General features: G+C 52.3%; 2 protein-coding genes across 6 annotated transcripts in view; both read left to right on the forward strand.

Moving 5' to 3' along the window:
* Positions 1-2,326: 2,326 nt before the first annotated feature.
* The window catches only part of Timp2 (TIMP metallopeptidase inhibitor 2), a 44,703-nt gene continuing 25,095 nt past the window's right edge, over positions 2,327-21,934 (forward strand). Inside the window, exon 1 of the mRNA XM_004639526.3 lies at positions 2,327-2,665. Within this exon, the coding sequence (XP_004639583.1) occupies positions 2,536-2,665 (130 nt within the window). The 5' untranslated portion in view covers positions 2,327-2,535. The remainder of the gene's footprint in view (positions 2,666-21,934) is intronic.
* Cep295nl (CEP295 N-terminal like) overlaps positions 13,722-21,934 on the forward strand; it is a 10,225-nt gene continuing 2,012 nt past the window's right edge. The window contains exons 1-2 of one of the 5 annotated variants that reach the window (XM_023699277.1): positions 13,722-13,798; positions 14,695-14,771. The gene's annotated coding sequence lies outside the window, so the exon portion shown is untranslated. Of the gene's footprint in view, positions 13,799-14,659; positions 14,772-21,739; positions 21,792-21,934 lie in introns of those variants that run through there. The other 4 variants (XM_023699279.1, XM_023699278.1, XM_023699280.1 and 1 more) reach the window with 4 other exon arrangements.

The following is a 21,934-nucleotide window of genomic DNA, read 5'->3' on the forward strand; positions in this document are numbered from 1 at the left end:
GTGCATCGGCTGTGGAACATCACGGCCTGGGTCTCCCTTACCCAGTCATGCTGCTTGAGCCTGCCTGGCCCAGAGCAGAGGCAGGAGTGCACCAACAGCCTGGTCCTCACCTACTCCCTGTCTCCCTGTGCCTTCTAGTCTGGAGTCTCAGTTTCCTGGGCTGGGCTGGGAGGGTCCTCTCTGGAGGGGAGGTGGTGGTAATGGACTGAGGCTGATGGCAGTATACAGGCAGGCCTAGGTGTTGGGGTCATAGGTCACCACTCACAGCAATCCAAGAGAAGGCTTTTTAAATGCCCCATTTTGGATAAGGAGGCTGGGAAGGTGAGCAGAGGGGTGCATGGCCGTGTCTTTCTGGCCTCCTGCCTGTTCCTGCCCCTCCTTCCTGGCCCTCTCTGCTGGACCTCACAGAGGTACACACTCAGAAACAAACACACATACTCGGGCACCACTCACCCTGTCCCCTCCCTGCTCTCTGATCCATCTCCTGCTCTCCCCTCCTTTTCTCTTCTTGGTCACATCTCTGACCTCCACCAAGGCCAGCGCAGCCTGTCTGGTCTCAGGGCCTTGGGGTCCTCTGCCTCCCATCACAGGGAATTTCACCTGACCTGCAGAGCCCACAGTGTTCTGTTCACAGGATGGTGTCCAAGCTACAGCAGACATCCCAATATGCTTCTGTTGATGGAGGGAAGAAGAAAAAAGGGAGGAAGGTAAAGAGAGAGGCGAGGGGCAGGTAGGAGAGGAGGAGGCCAAGACCTGAAAACCTCTGGTGTGAGTGTCTGTGTGGAGAAGACAGCTTAGGGGAGCCAAGGAACGGCTACTTACTCTCTAGTAGCAGAATTGGGATCAAGAGGAGATTTGTGTTTTTGGCCGGAAGTCCAGCTGTTACATGTGCATGACTCAGGGAAGGAAATTCACAATGCAGAATGCAAATGAGGCATCGTGGGTTGGAGAAACCAGCTTCTGTGTAAGAAACCATTCCCCCTTTGGCAACCCAGTACCCCACAGGTCCCCCACACCCTCTCTGTGACACCATCAGTCCTATCTCTAGAGCACTTGCCATTTTAACATGTATGTGCTCACCGGTGTGCATGTCTTGCCTAAAAGCCCACGAGCGTGCACCTGAGTTGCCTGCTTTCCAACTAAACTGGGTGGCAGAGTCCACTAAGCCGAGGCACTATGAAGTCCAACAGCAGTGTTTCCACTTGTAATAAAAAAGAATGAAAGAGACATGAAAGTCCACAGGCAGGGGATGTGTATGAACCCTCGGAATCAACTATACTTCCAAAAAGTTAGCATCAAACATCATCTCACTAACGACACAACTCTATTTTAGGTGAACAAAAGCCGAAAAGTGACTCTGGATTTGTCAGGGTACTAAAAATAACTATTATTCCTATTTAACTTTCTACCAAGTTGCCTGCTTCAAAAGCATGCATAGGCAGAGAGAACCCATTTTTCTATTCTTTCAGGATTATCTGGCGTTTCCCATCCAGGTCAGCACATGCTGTCTGGGGGGCAATTATTTTTAATTGTGTTCTTTTCCTGAGCTGTCATCTCCCTGTTGGGACTGCCAATGTCCAGAGGGACACAGGGTCACCACCCAGACACAAGGACCCAGCTTGATCACCGTGCTTTTGCCCTGACCACAGCTGTAAGTTCCTCTGTCTTTTCAGGAACACAGAAAAGTTCTTTGCTACTCAAATCTGTGTACATTCTGCACAAACACCACTCACACAGTCCTGCCCCTGAGGCCCCTATTTGGCTGATCTAAAATATGGCCAGTTTATAAAACCCCTGTCTTGTTGATAACAACTACACCCATTACCTCCTCCAACAAGCAACACAGTTAAGGCCTCCACTGCAAAAATGAGTCCCAGGGTTTTTAGGGAGGCCTCTAGCCTGCTAGGGAGGGGTGAAGGGGAATGGCCCCTGAGCCAAAGGGCACACCCCTTTGCTCAACCTGTGTCTGCAATCTACCCCAGTGAGTACAACAAATCAGACAGTGTAGACCCAGTAGCCAGGCTAAGGGCAGTAGGCGGCCTGGTGCCCTTGGGAACTGGCCTCCAGGCGCACACAGAGTACAGGGGGCCATCTGGGGGCCCTGCACGCTGGGAGCCAGGTGCAGAGCGCGCTAGCCTCGACCCGCGCACTAGTAGCTCTGGAAGCCCGCGCCCCGCGGGGCTGGGTACAACAAAAGCCCGGGTTCTGGGGAGGGCCGGCGGGCGGGCGCGGGAGGAGGGGTGCTGGAGCGCCCGGCCTGCACTGGCTGCCAGCCACCGGGAGGAGGAGCAGAGGATCCTCGGAGCGTAATAAAACGCCGGCTCGGCCGAGCGCGCAGCAAACATCCATAGAAGGCCTGCGGGGAGCCGCTCGCTCGCCGCCCCCACCCCGCTTTCTTCGCCGCCACCGCCGCCGAGAAGCTGCCCCCCGCGCTGTGCCCTCGTCGCCCTCGAAATCCGCAGGGGAGAAAGTTTGCGCCGGTGCGCGGGGCAGGTGAGGAGGGGCGTGCCGGCCCCCGCCGACCCCCGGCCCGCCATGGGCGCCGCGGCCCGCAGCCTGCGGCTGGCGCTCGGCCTGCTGCTCCTGGGGACCCTGCCGCGCGGTGCCGACGCCTGCAGCTGCTCCCCGGTGCACCCGCAACAGGCGTTTTGCAATGCGGACGTAGGTAAGCGGCGCGATACCGGGCCCGCCCGCGCGGCCCAGCGCCCGGCGCTCTCTCGCCCCCCACCCCCAGGCTCCGCTGCGCCCCACCCGCCGCCCAGAGGCAGACACCCGGTGCACTCGGGTCCCCCAAGAATTCCGCAAGTGGACGCCCAAAGCGTACTTTCTTTCCCCCCTCCCGCTCTTCCTTTCTTTCCCTCTCTTTAGTGAGATGCTTTGCGACCTCAAAATCCCACCGAAATTCCGCAGCAGCTCCAGCCCCTCAAAAGGGAGCCAGGGAAGGGCTTGGGTTTTGGCAGGCGGCCGCCCTGAGATGCCAGCGCTGGGGGGCAGGGCAAAGGGGGACATAGCTGGGGTGGGGGTGGCTGGAGACTAGAGACCCTACGGAGAAACTCTCACAGGTGACGTGGGAGCTGGGATTCTCGGATTTGTAGAGGGGGGTGCTTCTTCTGTGGGCCCCAATTGGGGGCTGATATATTGAGCGTATTGAACAGGGCAGGATGTAAGTCCCCCTACTCAGGGCTCAGAGAGACACTGAGAAAGGCCCATAGAGACGGGTGGCCTGTCTCCTTGCTAAGTGCCCTGCCCACAAGGCCCCACAAACAGGGCCCTGCAGGGACCAGCACCCTGAATACATTGCTGCCTGTGACTTTTCCCAGGACGTACCCCCAAAACTGGAGCTTTGGTGACTGGAGGGGGTGAGTGGGATTACATGGCTACTTACATTGGTCATTGAACCCTCAGGACTTGTGTCCCCCCAAGGATGGGGGAGGAGCTCAGTTATACGGGCTGGTCCCCAGGAGCAGGGTTCAGAGTCAGAGAACAGCAGTAATGCAGTGTCCCCCCAGGGCTGACACTGCAGATCTCTCCTGTCATGATGGTGGCACACTCGGGGGGGGGGGCAGCAGGTGGGCCCCCACAGCCCCTCTGCCTTCCCCCTAATGTCTGTCCCTTGTCAACCGCTGAGTATCCTTTGCCCAATGGGGCAAGACTGGGTGGGTATCCCTCACCTGCCAGAACTGAAGCTGGGGCTTCTGTGTCTTCCTGCGGTCGTCAGTGACCCCCGCCCCCTCCCAAGGCTTGCCCCATCACAGTTAGCCATGAGGACCACCTGCCCAGCTTGGAGAGCCTTTAGTCCTTCCTACCTGTGGAACCAGGTGGCTCAGGCCATCTGGGCTTTGGGTGTGGTGAGCACTTATAAGATAGTTTCCACCACACCTGATTTGAGGAAAATGAAGTATTCTCCAATTTAGCTTTGATGTGGAGGGTAAGGAAGAGGCTCCTCCCCTTGAGGGAGCTGTGAACTGCCTTCTGGAGGGGGAGGGGGTAGCCTCTGGGAGTACTGGCCTGTGGGGGCTCTAGTGCCAAGAGAAGCTGTGCTTCTGACCTGCAAGTCATGGGGCCCCAGAAGGGAACTGGGGAATTGGTTCACAGGAGCCTAGCAGGAAGGAGCAGGGCCTGGGACCACCCTCCCCTCCCAGCCATGTGGGGAGAATTTCCAGGCAGTGACTTCTGTCTTGCCCAGCTGTGTGCTAAGGCATCCACTGGGCTGGGAGCTGCTGCTGCTGTGGTTTGGAGCGGGGCTTGCTGAGGGGTGAGGAGCTCTCGCAGATGCCTCTGGCCTTCCTTTCTCCTTGCCCATTGCTCTGCTCTGTGTAGATTTCCTGGCACTGGTGTCCAAAGCATTGCATCAAAATCATCACGAAGCCAAAACTTTTAACCCTGTCCCAGTGCGGGAGTCTACTTTCAGGCCAGAGCTGCCCTACAAAGTGTGGTTGTCCTGTCTCCCATGGCTGCTGGGACACATGACCATAACCAGGTGGCTCTGAGTGAGGGGAATTTATTGTCTGCAGTTCGGGAGGCCAGCAGAGTGAAATCCAGATGTCAGCAAGGGCAGTTCCTTCTGGAGGCACTGAGGGAGAGTCTGTTCCAGGCCTTTCTCCCAGCTTTGGATGGCTCCCTGCCGTCCTTGGTATTTCTTGGGGTACAAATGCAACCCTCTCCACTCTGCATCCATCTACACGTGGACTTCTACATTGTGTGTGTGTGTGTGTTTGTGTGTGTGTGTGTGTATTTGGGTCCAAATCTTCTTTTAAGGACACCAGCCGTTGGCCTCAGCTACCTCCTCTATCTAGTATGATCTCATCTTGACTTGATTTTATCAGCAAAGACCCTGTTTCCAAATAAGGTTAGATCATATTTACAGATTCTGGGTGGACATGAATTTGGGGGAGGGGCACTATTGAGCACAATACACTGAGGGCTCCTGGTCTTGTTCCCTATCATCCTTCCTACACTTGGATGCCCCAGGATGGGGAGATAAGATAAAGCCCCATTACAATGTCCCATGACTGCAGTGGCCACCTGTTCTGCAGGTCTGTGTCTTACTCAGGGCAGTTCCTCCTTTTACTGAGAACAGAATTGTCCAAGAGACAGGAGCTTCCAAAATGTTACTCTGGTTTGGGTTCCTGTGCAGACACAGAATGTGCTCAGATCTTGGCTTTTGTAGTTTTGAAAGCCCCAGGAGACTTTATGTAGCTGGGACCATGAAGCAAGGGTGTCGGAAAGGGTGCACTTTGGGGATTCATAGAGCCAGCTTTCCTGTGGTGTGCTGGCTCCATGTACTCATGGCTGGGTACAGCGTTGCTGACTGGTGTGTGGCTGCATGAGGCTCTTGGTCTAAGAAACAGATTTCTTTGCCCATGGAAGGATTTCTGGGAGGTGTCCCTTAGCAGTGGTATGATTGGAGCTATGAGCAATAAAGAGAATTTGTGAGATTGTAACATGTAGGAGGAAGGATAAATGATCTGGCATGCCTTTGGAAGGTCCCAGGTCCCTGGGCCCTGTCCTTTCCAGAAAGGTCAAGGCAAACAAGAGGCATTCCACGTCTTGGTGATAGCACTGCTCAGACGGGCTGCTGGCCCAGTTCCCGCTTACCTAATGGAATCCATCGCCACCTACTGCAGGCCTGTGCAGTGACAGTCATCTGGCTGGAAACCAGCTCCAGGCTCGCCATTCAGGCAGTACCACGGGTGGAGCCTGAGTTACTGAGCCAGCTGAGCTACTTAGCAGATCCAGGCTGCTTTGGCTGGTTTTTGAAATCAAGGATAAATCTAGAAGCTCCTGGATCCAAAGAATAAAGTCTCTTCTGTGGCTTCGATGACAACGCCCAAGGCCATATTGCTCCTGCACTGTGCTAACTTTATGGCTGTTCCCATCTCTGGAAACTGTTCTCTGCAAACCTGCTGGTGGCATCCAGCCTAAATGAAAAGGGGCCCACAGTCAAGGCCCAGTGTAGTGCCATGCACTGAGCCCCACAGTGTCCTTGGTCCTTTGGGGCCTGGTGGGCCCTGTGTGCACAGGGATAAGGACCAGTCTAGCACACTCAGTCAGGACTTTGTCCACTCTGGCATGTGTGAAAAGCAGGGACAGTGGAGCCTTCTGAAGGCAAGCTGCCCTCTGCAGATGCTGTTGGCAACTCCTTCTGCAGGTGGCTGCTTTTTCAGGGTCATCAGGTTTGTGTATCCTGATGTTCACGTACCCTTCAAGGGACAGAGTAGTTGGTTCCACCCCAGGGAATAAAAAGCAGAGGTAGGCTACTATCCCTGCTCTGGGGAGGGGAAAACCAAACAGTGTGGGGCTCTGGGAGGTGGCTGAAAGGCATGCATCAGGAAGCAGATGCGTGCAGACCCGCGCTGTCCTCCATCCAGCGTAGGGTGTAAGGAAAATTGTATTCAGTGTGGTTCAGGCAAGTGATTAACACCAGGTAGACTCTTCAAATAAGCAAAATTCCAGAGTGATCCTGCAGCTTGAAATGTGCTTGCAGTTGGGTAGAGCCGAATGGTAGGGAGACTGGGATTCTTTGACTTGGTTTTGGACAATATCCTTGGAAAGACATCTCCAGGGACTGGCTAGAACCTGGGTGATGGGAGCTCCCACGGTTGGAGCCAAAGAGGAAGACACAAGAGGTGTATGCAAGTCATGGAGCATGACAGGCGCATCGGGGAAACTCGCCCACACCAAAGCTCATCCCTGTCTGTGTCCCAAGAACAGTGCCAACCTGGGCCCTGCTTGGGGCTCTGGAATTTACACCACTCTGTGGCACAGCCAGTCACACAGTGCTGCTTGTGGTCCAAGGTCTGCAGGCGAGCTGGTTGCCCGCAATCTCTGAGGAGTGGCCAGGTAGCCCTCCATGGTGCAGGCTATCCAGTCCAGAACCTTTGGTGACATTTGAGTCTGTAGAGAACAGGTGTAGACGACACTCTGACTTACCAGGCAGTGCATACAGTCAGCCTGGTCTTTGCAGGGATGGCTGATGCCATGCCTTGGGGGGACCTGGTCTTGGGTGTGAAAACAACCAAGAGATGTGCTTCCAGGTTCCCATGAGGCTGGGGGCAGTCTTCCCGCACCCAGTGCATGCATGCACACCATGTGCATAAACTCACAAACCTGGTGCAAGTGGTCCTATGGAGAGCAGAGCCAAGAAGTCAGATCTGGCAAAATGAGGAGCCCACACTTGGGATCTGCTTAGGCATCTCCAAAGTGCATCCTGTGGTCTTCAGCAGAGAGCCTGACTACCTGGGCACAGGCAGAAGGTGCAGAGCAGGCCAAAGAGGAGGGCTGGGGCCGAGGACCAGCTGGGAATGAACCCCGAGCCAGCTGGCCATGTGGAGTCTGCCTTCCATGCCTTGGAGCCCTGAGCAAGCACTGAGGGTGCACAGGTGTTGGAACGGCAGTGAGAACCTCCAAGGGTATTGGAAGGGGACAGGCACCTGGATTCAGAACCTCTCGACCTGGGTGTGGGCACTGGAATTTTAAAACTTCAAGGGGTGCTTCTGCCTGCTGGTGTTGGCACAAAGCAGTGGTCTCCACCCAGGGCTACCCAAGACATTTCTGATGCTAGAAGAAGACATAGAGGGGCTTGCACTTAAGTGGAACTTTTAATGAATATCTAGGTATGGAGAATACTTGGCCAAGCTCTTGTTTTCCTGCTTGGGGTCTGAATCAGGAGTGTGGAGGCCATGACATTGTGGCAATGATGAAGGAGGGGAAAACTGCAGAGCGCTAGCCTTATATATGAGATTTGCCTGCCGATCCATTAGAGACGACTACATTCAGTTTTGTCCTGACAACAAAATGCAAGCAGTCATTACAGTAGCATTGCAGGTTCCTGTGTATGACATGCAGACATGCCCGCGGTGGATGGATCTGGGGACAGGCTATATGGATCCCACTGGAAATATCACCAAACCCGTAGCATACATTTTTAGAAAAGCACAATGCTCAAATGTCCATCGTGACAAGAGTAACAACCCAACACCTAGATCAGAGGCTGTTGCCCTAAACCCTCAGGGAAGTGGCTGGTCCCAGCCCTGCCTTGTCCAGAGAGCCACTGATCTGATTAGTTTTATGCTAACATTTTCCTAGCTTTTCTTTATATATTTTTACTACCTAAGTATCCCACTTTCAAAAAATAAAAGCACATACTTATTTAATTTTTTAAATGTATTTAGTACAGGGTCTCACTAAACAGATCAGACTTGTAGTGATCCTCCTGCTTTTCAGCCTCCCAAGTGCTGGGATTACAGGCACGCATCACCACACCCAGTCTCAGTCACTGTCTCAGTGCGCCCTGGGGGCAGGGCCTGCACAGGACAAGGGGGATTGAACCCCAGTCCTTGCATCTGCCTAAGCAGGCACTTTAAGCCACTGAGCTATCTGGCCAGCTACACAAATAGAAAAACAGTCCAGAAGGATATCCATCAGAATTTTAGGCTGTATTCTGGACATGATGGTGCATGCCTGTAATCCCAGCACTTTGGGAAGCTGAGGCAGGAGGATAGAGAATTTGAGCCCACCCTGGACTACCTAGCAAGACCTTATCTCAAACTTTTAAAACATAAAAGAGGACTGGGATATAGCTCAGTGTGAAGGCCTTGGGTTCAATTCCCACTACTGAAAGAAAACCTGGACTGTGGGTAAAATCAAGGACCATTTATTCTTTAACTTAATTCCCTTTGATTAACATGAATGAGCTATATAATTATTTTAGGTTAAGAGTTGTTTGGAAGGCTGTGGCTCAGTGGAGAGTAAGTGCAAATCCTCCAGTTTATTCTTAGCAGTCTCTCCCAGCAAGAAGGATTGGGGTGTGGGCATGGTAGTGCCCACCTGGAATTGCAGCTGTCCCAGAGGCTGAGGCAGGAGGATCACAAGCTCCAAGCCAGAATAACGGTAAAATGGTTGGGGAATAAAGCTAAATGAAGCTCAGTGGTAGAGTGCTTTCCTCGCATGTGCAAGGCCCTAGATTCAAGTGTATTGAAAAAAGAAAAAAGGAGGGCCAGTGAGATAGCTCAGCGGAGTAAGCGCCTGCTTAGGCAAGTGTCAGGGACTGGTGTTCAATCACCAGCACCATATGTCGTGCTGGCTTCTCCCCTAGGCATGCTGAGCCAGTGATCGAGTCTGGACATGGTGCACATGCCTATAATCCCAGCACTGGGGAGGCTGAAAACAGGAGGATCACTATGAGTTTGAGTTGCTTAGTGAAACCCTGTCCAAAAAAACAAAAAAAAAGAAAAGAAAAAAGAATACATTTGGGAGGCAAATTAGAGATCAGAGGAGGGTTTTTTAGGATGGAGAGAAGTGAGGGATAGACCTAAGAAGGAGGACATTCTCTCTCTCTCTCTCTCTCTCTCTCTCTCTCTCTCTCTCTCTCTCTCTCTCTCTCTCAGGTAGGGGCTTAAACTGACATTCCCTTGGTTGGGTCCGGGAGGTACAGATTAATCACCAGTAGCCTGTCGCTCCAGGATTGTTATCTCTCCTGGACACAATAGGTGTCTCTGTCCATTCAGGTCAATAGGTCATTCAGCTAAATGTGGTTTTTTACTCTGTCAAAGACTAAAACCAGTGCACCCGTCACCAGCGTCTGACTTACAGTACCCACGGCGGATGCAGGTTTGTCAGATATGCTTCCTTGGGTCAGTTCAGCCACGCATTTTCCCCAGGGGGCTGAAGGACCGGGCTGGGCACTCTGCTCTGTGTGCTGGACCAGCTTTGTGTGCCTGGGTCTCACGAAGGCTGTCGGCAGCCTGAAACTTTGCTGGCCTCTTTCAGAGGTTGGCAATCCACACTCGCTGCAGGGCGGTCACCTGTTATAGTAAATAAAGTCGTTTTGGAAGGCAGCCACACCCGCTGGAAACACATCTCGCCTGGCTTCTTTGCAAAACAGCAATGAGACAAAAGTGTCAGAGAGGTTGCATCACTCTCACAGCCAAAATTGTTAACTAGCTGACCTTTTATTAAAAAAAGAAAAGAAAAAAGAAAAAGAAAAATCCCTCCTGAGCTTTGTAGACCATGTCACAGAGGTACTGGTCAGGATGTGGCTGGTATATTTGTCACCTGGCTACCTGCCCCATACTCTGCAGGAGGAAGCAGGTGACAAGAGGAAATGACATGGAGGGTTCATTGTCCAAGCTGACCCTGAAGGTGTCAGGGACTCAGCCACCTGTCCTAGGCTCTTGAGCCTATGAGTGAATGTGGGTTTCCAGGCAAAGGCCTGGCTTTCTGTCTCGAAATGTTCTGCACGGAAAGAGCCCCAGAGGCCTCAGGAGCAGAGCTTCTGGGGCAGTGTCCGGCTTTGGGTGAGGCTTTATTTGCTCTCTCTGAACTTATCTGAGGAGACTGAATGGCCTATCCTGGCACCTTTTCCGACACCTTCTGTATACTCAGCAAAGCAAGTGGGGTGGGACAGGCTTTGCCAGGCCCCTCTACAGAGACCCTGACCACAACCCTCTTCAACAGTTGGTTTTTAATTAAGGAAACAGGTCATTTTAGAGAAATAAAAGCCAAAAGGAAAGTTGTTGGGAGAGATGAGCTGGGTTTTGGAGCCAGGTGGGGCTGGCTCTGAGCCCCCACTCTGTGCCTGAGCCTCAGTTTCCCTTTCTGCAAATGCTGGGTTATGTTGTTGTGCCCAGAGCGAATTTTGGATGAATGAGTCCGTGTATGAAAGTACTACATCTTCCTCACACTGTTTCAGAGACCGTGAGAGGCTGCGTGAAGCACACAGCCTGCATGCTGCCTGCCCCCTGGTTGGGTCTCAGCTCCTACCTCCTGAGTCTGGAGTGCTACCACACAAGGCCCGTACCTGGAGGAATCCTCTACTTCAGTGGACTATTCTTTTGCCTTCCCTACCCAGATAGCCTTGTGCTGAGCTGTGTGGAACTCACTGCTCAGGTCTCATGTCCTTGCCAGGGTCCCCTAACATGGGAGGGGATGGGAGAGAAGGGGAGGATTGAGAAGAAAGCCAAAAGGGCCACAGGTGTGGAGACTCAGAAAGATGATGAAGACTCTGTGTCCAGAGGACTTGCACAGACAGAAGAAATCGGAGCCTGACAGGGATCCTGAGGGAGAAGAGCAGGGGCCCTCCATTCTAGGAAGACTTGTCATTCACCCATCTCACCTCGCAGGTGCAGTGAGGCTTCAGCCATGGGCAATGGGGTGCAGGCCAAGGGAATCAAGGACGAAGCGCTGATACCCTGTCAGGAGGAAGGACAGGAGGTGGGGTCCTTCAGGGGCTTCAGATCCCTGGCATGGTTGTACACAGAAGGACTCGGCAGACACTGGCTGGAGGGTGTTTGGCGCATATGGGCTCCTTACTTTTGGGGGTAGAAGGCTTGGTGGGCTTATACCCAGCCCTGTCCTGGCTTCCTATCCCACATTGTCTAGGGGTGTAAACATTCCTCAGTAGCCCTCTTAGCTGTAAATACCCTGTCAGGAGGAAGGTATCTTCACCCCTGTAAATCTTTGACCCTCAGACATCACTGGGAGTAGAAGCGCTGCCTGGCCTTTCCCAGGTGGCAGCCAAGTGCCTCACATGGACTTAGGATGAGATTCACAGGTCCTGACTCAGCTGTGATGTCTTGTCCCCTTGCCCTGTGGGATCCCAGACGAGGACACAGGGATAAACAGGGAGGTGGCTTTTAAGTCCTATGCACCAGTTTTTGAAGGCAGGAATAAGATAGCCAGGCATGTAGATAAATATGTGGTCAGCCAGGGCCTTTCCAGACAAAAGGCCCTTCACATCTCTGTCCTGCCTTTGTCACGTGCTCTAAGAAGGAGAGATGGGGGAGTCCTATCCTGTTTGGGTGGGGAGGGCTGTGACTTGTTCAAGGTCACTAGTGGAGTGTCAGTGCCAGGAATCCAGGGAGACTGATGCTGGCTGTGGAACAGGATCGGGGTTCACAGCTTCGGATCTGCACTCTGTTCTCTTGGCCAGAGCAGCTCGTCCTTGGAGAGGCTGGACGGCCCATGCATTCTGTCATAAGGCAAACAGTTGTGCGGCTCAGCTGGGTGTTTTGGCAGCAACAGCAAAAGGCATAAAAACAAGTTTTCCTTTGGACTGTGTAACTCTGTACCTAGGAATTTTTCCGAAGGAAACAATTAAGGGCACCTGTAAGCATTTGGTTACAAAGTTATTTGTCCCTGTCCCCATTAGCTTAGGGAAATGTTAGGCATACAGCAGCAGGGAGTGGCTGAGTAGACCACAGTGTGGCACGCTCCGCAGATGACACCTGGTGCTGCTTTTTAATTGAAATATAAAAGTTCAGATATTTAAGAGGAATGAGACTTCCTTTTTTGCAAGAGTATTCTTTTCCAAGAGGGGGAAGCAACCCAAGACTCTCTCTAGGGCTGCATTCATCAAGGCTTTCTGGATAACAGAACCAATAGGATACAGCAAGAGATGTACAAGATGGGATTTATTACAGAAATGGGTTCCCTGAATTATGGAGGCTGACAAATCCCAGTCTGCTGTCTGCAAGCTGAGACCTGGAAGTGCTAGTAGTGTGACTCAGTCTGCATCCAGTGTCCCTAGAACCAGGAGTTGTGATGTCTGGGGGCAGTAGGTGGACACCCCAGACAGAGCAGCTTCCTTTCTTCTGTCTTTCTGCTCTGTCTGGGCCCTCCAAGGGTTGGGTGAAGGCTCTGCATCCTGGGGCCAGGGAATCTAGATCGGTGGTCTTGACACACTCCCAGGCATACCCAGAAATGGTGTTGATCAGCTGTCTGGGCACCCCAAAGCCCAGTCAGGTTGACAGAAGAAATCAGTCACCTCAAGGGCTAAGAAGAGTGCCCAAAACTGGAGTAGGTTTGAGTTTGGGTAGAGAAATTTGCCATGGAGAGATACCCCCTCTACACTGTCCCACGTGGCCCAGATAGAACCTTTGATTCTAGGTTCAGCTTTTCTGAGCCTGAATCCTCCCGAGATGCCCCCACCCTGGCCACAGCCTCTTGTTCACTTTTCCTTGCAAGAATGGGACCCTGAGGATCCATTGCTTTGCCTTCTTGCTTCTCAAACTAAATTTCTCCAAGGCCAGATTCATGAAGCAAGGTTGAGCATGTCTGGGTTCTCAGCCTGAACAGGCAGGTGGAGGACAATGAGGATGAGACCAGGATACCCCGACTCCCAGATTGTAGTACAGTGTCAGCTTCAGCACTCAGGAGGCTGTGGCAGGAGGATCATTGTGAATTCAAGGCCAGCCTGAACAAAATGAGCCCAAGCCAGCCTGAACTACATAGCGGGACCATGTCTCAAAAAGAAAAAAAAAAATGATGTCAGCTCAGTGTAGCTTCCCAATGCTATTGAAAGTAGAAGGACATTTCTCCTCTACCCCATACAGGCAAATGCTTTCTAAGGAGAAGGGGTGGGATGCAGTGTCAGGAGCTCTGACCTTGATATTGCACCTTTAATGCCCTTTCCCCAACCTGGCAGCATTATTGACCTCCTTGGTGGAGCTGAGGAGGTTATGATGCTATCAGGCTAGAAGAAGGGAAGGTATCCTTTCCCCTGTGGCTAGGAGGATTTCCATATTGTGCAGCACCCCACCCCCACACCAGACATGGCTTTAAATGGGCATCTTCAAAATGCCCCCGCTCAGCATCCAGCAGTAGGAGCCAAATCTCTGTGGTTGGTCCTCCGACCTGCATGCTCACCCTCTGGCTGGCTTGGCATTGGCCCTGACCTCACCCTTGCCATGATGTCATAGCACAACAGCTCTGCCGTTCCCATGGCAACAGGCTGCCATAGTTAACCAGCTAGGGAGCTGCTGGGGGAGGTGGAGAGCTTCGATCCCACCCAGCCTGGGTCAGTGGGCCCCTGGGACTCCTGGAAATCAACTTAGGGTGGCTTTTCTCTTATGCAAGAGAGGCTCTTTCTGTGCCCAGCTGTCAGGCAAGGCTTCCAAGGGGGCCTTGGAGATGGGCCAATGCGGGTCTGCTGGACATGGGTCCTGGAAGCTCGTGTGACAGTCCTTGTACCACAGGGCTCTCCAAGGACAATTTCACCTGAGAGGATGAGCATGGTTGCAAAAAGCCGGCAGGATGGAGTTGGGGGAGTGGGAGATACCGTGGTATAGCAAGAGCAGCTGCTCTTTTGGGGCCCTTAGCCCTGGCTGGGGTCTTGGAAGACAGGTAGAGAGATTATTGGTACCAGTTAGGGAGTATGTGCAGTCTACACAGCTTGCTAACATCCAGATTGGGAGTTTGGCTCAGCCTCAGAGTCTGTCTCTGTGAAGCTACCCAAGGAGGCAACTGAGGCACAGTGAGCCTGAGCATTATCCCCCTAGAGGCTGGGTGCCTGGGAACCTCTGCCCTCGAGAGCCGTCCAGTCCTGGCAGTTTGTAAAGAGATGATGCTGTGTATAGATTCCCAAAGCCATACTCCAGGATTTGGGTGGGGAAAAAAAAAACCTGCTATGGGCCTGGGGGGGGTCTCATATTCTGCCATGACATCCCTCCACCAGGCAGATCTGACGCTGCTGGTACAAAACCCAGCTCAGCCACTTTAGTAAACTACCACTCTCAACTCAGCTGAAAGTCAGAAAGTGGCAAAACCCAGACTTGGGGCAGCACCTGGGTGTCACATATTTTTAGAGGATAGAAAAAGATATGACATGGAAAATGTTCCTGATGTTTCTTTTATCTGGGCATGGCTTGGATGCCTTCAGTGATGGGGGTTTCACTGCCTACCCACTGATTCCAGAACAGCCCTGTAGGAAGTGCCTCCCTCACTGGGCCAACCTCTGCCTCCTTGTGATGTGTCATCTGGACACACACACAGTGAGTACCTTCCCGCCCCCTATGTGGCTGGCTACCTCTTAGCGAGGGGTACAGTTGCCACCACACCCATTTTGCAGATGAGGAGGCTGAGTTGAGTGGCTTGATTTGAATCACACAGCTGAGTCTTGCTCTTGAGCTCCACCTTGTGCTTTTCCAGAATTTATACCCTGAAATTGTGCACCTCTCCGCCCGCCTCTGAACATTCCTGGCTCCTTAGGATGTCCATTCTGTGACTGGTTCTGTCATTCTCATGAGCACCACCTCCCTCTGCTCTTCCTGGCCCCTCTCTGTCCCTCTGGAGCCTCTAGGAAGCTGTGTCCCCCACTGCCACAGTCTCCTTTGTCTTTGGTCAAGCTGTCCTTCCCATTGCACTGTATACGTCACTTAGCAGGTCTGTGTCCAGTCATTGCAGCCATCTCACTGTCATTTCAGAACATCCTGTGATGTTGTCACATGGGACACTGCCAAAGCATAGGCATTTCTTGTCTTTTTGGAGTCACTGAGACCCACGTCTTGACTTCTGTACTACAGATGTTGGCTGAGCCTCACTGTGAGCCAGGCCCTCTCTGAGGCCTCATCGGTGTGCCCCTCTGGGGGATCCAGTGTTCCTGGGCGTCATGGGGGGCAGGGGTGGGTGATGCCCTTTCCTGCTGAGTCGTGGAACATCCTGATGAAGCTGGTACCCTGCTTGTCCTGCATGGTTCTCTGAGCGCAAGTAGAGATCCCATTGGCACCATGTTGGCCACCTGTCTGCCTCAGCACAGTGCACAGACCCATGGCCCGGGGTTCTCTCGCACAGTGCTCATGGGATTGGATTGGGTAAGCTTCAGATATATTCTGGGGGACCAGGGAGATGGCTCAGTAGAATAAGTGCTTGCCTGGCAAGCGCAGGGTCCTGAGTTCAATCCCCAGTACCACAAAAAAGATAGATAGATAGATAGATAGATAGATAGATAGATAGATAGATAGATAGCTGGGGAGATGGCTCAGTAGAATAAGTGCTTCCCTGGCAAGCACAAGGGTCTGAGTTTAATCCCTGGTTCCGCCAAAAAAAAAAAAAACAAAAAAAAAACCAGATATGCTCTTGTTGGATTTCACCCTGGAGACTGGGCAAGGTGTGGGAGCTGTCATGTCTTCTGAGCTGGAGTCTTGGTGCTGGTTTTGTGTCCCAGTGGGTCATCAGCGCCCTGTGGGGTCTGCATCTTTGAATTTAGGAGCTTGACTTCCAAGGCTCAGTGCCACAGCCCTGTGTGTGCTGCCACGGCTTCTCACAGTTGCTCACGTGGGTACCAGTCCACGGCAGCTCACAGCAGGCTGCTGTCTAGGCAGAGCACAAGTCATGACAGTGGGAAGCTATAAAAAGTGGTCTTGCAAAATCCTGTGATATCCCAGAGTCACTTAGTTTAGGGGAACTCTGATGTGTGCATGTTAAAAGCCCTTGAGAGATTCCTTGTGCTATCATCTCAGAGACAACTAAGAGAGTTGTTGGGTCTTTTGGTTTTTTTTTTGTTTTTTCTTTTTAGGTCAAATAATATATATCTTACATACTGTCAAAGGATGGAGAACTATAACTTTACATGAGACCAAGCTTTAATTTTTTTTTTTGACAAAGCTTTAATTATATAGAAATACTCCCTTTCTAGTCTACAACAGCTAATAGAAGCTTTGTTGTTGGCCTGAGGGGACGTACTGGGGACTGAACCCAGAACCTATACACTGAGCTACATCCCCAGCTCTTTTTTTATTTTGAGACAGGGCTTCACTAAGATTCCCAGGGTAGGCCTGGACTTGTGATGCTCCTGCCTCAGCCTCTCAAAGTGCTGGGATTACAGGCATGTGCCATTGTATCTGGCTAGTGGGAGCCTTTTTATAACTGGTTTTATATATTTCAAAAAAGAAGTGCTGACTGGGTGGCTGGCTTTCGGAGGAGGTCCAAAAAGGGAAGAAGGTACTGTAGTTGCTGTGGAGGGTGGGGTAGCCTTGCACAGGGGAATGAGTCTCTGGTGGGAATGGGAGGGGTGTGAGATGGTAAATTGCCTGATTGCACCGGAGCCTGAGCCAGAGATTCGCACCCTGAGTCTCACAGGGAAACTGGGGAGTTAGCAGGTCCCACACCTGTCCACAGAGGCTCCCTACGGCCGGGGAACCTGCGCTGGGAACAGCTGTGCACTGAAGGTGGCCATGGGCCACTCTTGCAGGCATCCAGTGATACAAGACAGCATCACAGATGGAGGCTGTAGCTGTGGTGCCAGGAGAGGGTGGGGTGACAGGCTGATGGGAAAATGTGGAGGGCTCAGGTGAGACGGGATTAGAAGGAGGACGGAGTAAGACACAGCTCAGTGGAGATGCGTCTGCTGAGGCTTCTGCCCCAAGCATAGTCTGTGGACCATTGGGTCCACATGGGTGATCTCGGGGAGCACCTCAGACATGCAGAGCCTCAGGCCCCACATGAGACTTTCTGAGTTGGAACCTGACTTACTGAGATTCAAGCCCCATGCTGGACCACCTTGGAATGTTCTTGTGAGCTAAAGGGGGTAGGAGGTCCGCTTGATGGGTGACCTGACGTGAGGGCCCTGTGGTGGAGAAGCACAGGAAGTGCACAGGCCCACCCCTGGCTGTAGAGCCACCTGAGATCCACCACTTCTCAGGGATCCAGGGTGGCTGGAGGCCAGGCAAGGGTGAGGAATGCTGGGGCCTGAGTCCACTCATATCCCGGAAGTAGTACCCAGCTGTGACTGTTCTCGATTCCAGGTTAGGAGCCTGGGGCCTGCGGTCCATCTGCCAGGTTTGAGTCCTCACTGTGGTGCTCATGAGCTGTTCGGCCGTAAGCAAGTTGCTTCACCTCGCTGAGTCTCACCTCCTCAGAATTGGAAAAGGGCCAGACCTCCCCTCTTGTGGTGAGATTGCAAGACAGTGCAAGACATGTGTGGAGTGTGGGAAGAAAGGAGACCCTCAGGTGTGCTGTCAGCCAGGGCTATTTGTCCCTATCTTTTCCACATTCGTCCCCTAACTTGGTTAATCAGTCTCCACAATGACATCCAAAGTTGGTGTGTGCCCGTGGCTGTAGGAGTCAGGTGGAGAAGAGAGGCAGTGTCTCCATCTGTATGGGCCAGGACACCCCTGAAGATGGAGGAGGCAGCTGCATCTTGCCATTGTCTTGGGGACATCACACTTGCTGTCACCTATCACATCTGGGACAGGACATGGTTCCTGTTGTGATTCCTGGGCACCCATGTGGGCTAGGTTCAAAGTCACGCCTGTGGCCAACCACATAGAGGGGCTTGAACCTTGTGACAGTGATGGTCCCTGAGGGGAGTAGGCAGACCACTGTTGCAGTCATGCCTTTATCAGGACTGCTGCCAATTAGCTGTGTGACTGTTCTTGTAGGAACTGGGATGTGCAGGTCATGCCCATGACAGGCCTGTCCTCAAAGCTCCTAGACAGGCATAGGTGTAGTTTGTACTGTGCCCTACATTAGTGGACCTGGGAGGACAGTATCTTGTCTGTCTTCTAGAAGGGAATAGCAGATGTGGCTCAGGTCATCCCCAGGACCTAGTGTCCAAGGTTGGGACTTGGTCCCATCTGACAAGTCCCTATTAAGTTTGCCTCACAATGAGGGTCTCTGATGTGACGCTCATCCTTGACTCTGCCAGGGCTCACAGCAGCCACTGTCTGCCTGGGCTGCTCAGAGGCTCCTGGATGTCTGCTGGGAGTGGGTGAGAAGGCCTAGGGCCCATCCAGAGGCATCCCTGTGGAGGATCTTTTTCAGGGCGGGGCAGGGTCTCCATCTGCTGAAAGCGTTCAGAGCAGCTGTCTGGGTGCCCACTGCAAGCTGGTTTTCAGTGCTGGGGTCACAAGGCTACAGAAAGCAAGAGAGAAAGAGCCCAATGTCCACTCCATGTGGCGAGAGGCTCCGGGAAGGACAGGTGGCTGTCCACACTGGCTTCCCGTCAATGGCTCTAAGGGCGGCTTCTCCATCAGGAAAGAGGCTGTGGTTTCTCCAAGTGGTGAGACCAGCTGGCAAGAGGGTACCACCTGCTCATGGTGATCAAGATGGTGTGAGGGTCACTCACATAATGAGGATATGGGGCCTGGTGAGAGGGGTGTGGGGCCTCTGAGACCCCAGTCGGTCCAGAATGTTGTGCCCAGCACAGAGTGCGGGTATGTCTAGAGTGGTGACCTCATCTGGAAGCCTAATGCTCTTCTTTTCACAGTGTTCTGGAGAGACTCTGGGGAGCTGAGGGGCAATCCCATGTCCCAGGTGGGAGTGTCTTCATGGAGTGCATGTTCCCATCACGTCAGGAACCACTGGCTTTAGTGGCTTCCTTATCAACGCTACCATGAGTCTGGGAGGAACCTTGACATCTGGGCTGGAGGACATATCTAAGTGTGCTAGGGACCACCACTACCTGAACTTCGAAGGTGGCCTTCATTTCCCAAACTTCACCCCAAAGATCTCCACCAACTTAGGGTTATCAGCTGAGCTGGGGATTCTTCCCAAGCTTGAGAGGTCACCTGCTAATAAATGGCACAGGCCTATCCCCTCCGCATGTCTTCCAAGGCAGGCAAAGGCCTTGTTTGGACATCCCTGGGCCCCTTCCTAGTGGTGGGAAGAGCTCCGTCCTTGACAGCTGAGACTTGGACTTGAACCCAGTGCTTTTAGGGGCTGGGAAAGCTTCTCCAAGTTCACATCCTTCATATGAACACATGCTTCCATTTCTCCTAAGGGTAGACTGAGGAGTAGAATTGAGAATTGCTTGGACTTACGCTAAGTCTGTTTACCTCTTTCTTCCTTCCTTTTTTTTCCAGTGGTGATAGTGGTGGTGGCGGTGGTACTGGGGATTGAACCTAGGACCTTTGCATTGAACTATCTTCCCAGCCTGTTTTTATTTTATTTTTTTATTTTGAAACAGGGTCTCACCAGACCACTAAGTTGCCCAGCTGGACTAAAACTTTCAATCCTTCCTGCCTCAGCCTCCCACCACCATGCCCAGCTTGTTTACCTTTTAAAGACACTAACCACCAGACTGTTTTCCAAAGCAGGGCCGCACCATTTTGCATTCCCGCCAACACTGGGAGATGGTTCCAATTTTTCCACCTCCTCAGCAACACTTGTTACTCTCTGCCTTTTCAATTCCAGCAGTCCCAGTGGGTGTGAAGTGGTGCCTCACTGCAGCCTCCATCTGCAGTTCACTTGTGAACGTGGGGTTGGACGCCCTTTCATGATCCCTCTTAGCTACACATCTGTCTTTTTGGATGAAATGTCTATTTAAACTGCTTGCCCATTTCAACACTGGATTACTTGTCTTCTTACTGAGTTAGAGTTGTTTAAATATTCTGAATTGGAGGATTTTACCAGCCATAAGATCTGCAAATATCTCCTTAGCCTGCGCCTTTATTTTCATGTTATCAGCAGTACCTTTCGAAGCACAAAGGTCTCAGTTTTGTTGGTGTCCTTATTCACTTCTTCTATCGCTTGAGCTTTCGGTGTTAGGTTCAAAAACCCTTTGCCCAGCCAAGGTGATAAATAAACACTCATGCTCCCTTCGAAGCATGTGTGGCTTTAGATCTTCCATGACGATCTAATTGAGAGTCGGTATTTGTATGTGACGTAAGGAAAGGGTCCAAATTCATTTCTTTTTTGCACAGAGATATTCAACTATCACAGGACCATTTATTGGGAAAACAAAGAACAAAGAACAAAAGACTATTCTTTCCTCCACTGAATTGGTATGCCACCTTTGTCAGAAATCTCAGTCATGGGGTGGAATGTCCCAGCTTTCTTTCCCCCTGTCCTCTTGCTCCACATGGTGGTGGGCAGACTGGCCAAATACAACCTTAGCCACTGCTCTTAGTGCATGATTCTGAGCGCAGGTTCTGCTTGACCAAGAGGTGCAAAGACCTCCCACCAGAAGACGGGGGCCCAAGCTGGTGGCAGTGTTGGCCATCAAGCCTGGTCAAAGGCATTGTGGTCTACCCAAGCAGAAAAGACCTGCCTTCCTCTTGCAAGCTATGTGACCTGGCTCAAGTGGCTTTGTATTTTCCCTGCTATCTGTAAAGCAAGATGATATTAGCTCCTTACCTTCCATGGTGAGCAGAGCTCAGAGGAGAGTCCACGCAGTCACTGGCAACGGTGGTAGGGGTGTGGTGCTGTTTTCTGGCTTCTGTGTTTTGGCTCAAACAGTTTAGCCTGGGTCCATGTGGACTAAAGAGGAAGGTGGTGTTCAAGAAATTAAGGTGTGAGATGTAGGTGCACAGACATGCCATGATGAATGTAATCCTTGGGGAAGGCAAAAGGGGCCGGGGATGTAGCTCAGGAGCATAGCGCTTGCCTGGCAAGTGCAGGGTCCTGAGTTCAATTCCCAATACCTCCCCCCAAAATGTGCTAATAAAAATAAAATGTGCTTTAAAAAATGGTGGAGGGGGGCCAGGGAGATGGCTCAGTGGAATAAGCACTTCCTCCAAAAAAAAAAAAGAAAAGAAAAAAGGGTGGAGGCATCAAAGGAGCACTCCACATGGAGCACAGCCTCCAGAAAGCGGCTGCCTCAACTCACAAACCTGGTTGGTTGTGACATCAGCTCCTAGTGACAGCAGACACAATTTGTACCCTTTCAGGGAAAGGTTCCTCCTCACATGGGCAGGGCTGGTAAGACTTAGGCTCTTCCGGATGCCAGAGACCAGCAGGAGTCCCCTGATGGTCACATGAGCAAAGAGTTGGGAACTGTGCAATGAGATGTAACACTCCTCCATCTTCCCCTCTTGCTCCAGAGGCGGGACTTCCTCTTCTGCCTCTGCCTTGCCCTCCCCCAGGGCTGTTTGTAGGTGCTCTGCTGCGTGTGCTCCCACCCCCACCTGGGTCCTAACCTGCCTCCTGGGTGGGTTTCTCAGCCTCAGTGCTGTCGGTCTTTTGGGCCCAGATCATTCTTTGATGTGGAGCCCTGGGCTATTGTAGGGCCTATGGTGGTGAGGAGCACAGCCATACCTCACTGAACACAGTTGCCCCACAGGCTGTTGTCAAAGGTGTGCCATGTGGAGACAGGGAATGAGCCCTGGGGGCAAAATGAGTCCTGGCCCTGAGAATCCCAGGTGCACTTGTCCCCAGGGCCAGCCTGCCTGCCTCTCTCTTTCCTCTCCTCCTTCTCTCCTTCCCTCTCCCTCTCCTC

Source organism: Octodon degus, unplaced genomic scaffold (genome assembly GCF_000260255.1).
Source record: "Octodon degus isolate 3935 unplaced genomic scaffold, OctDeg1.0 scaffold00112, whole genome shotgun sequence".
NCBI lineage: Eukaryota > Metazoa > Chordata > Mammalia > Rodentia > Octodontidae > Octodon > Octodon degus.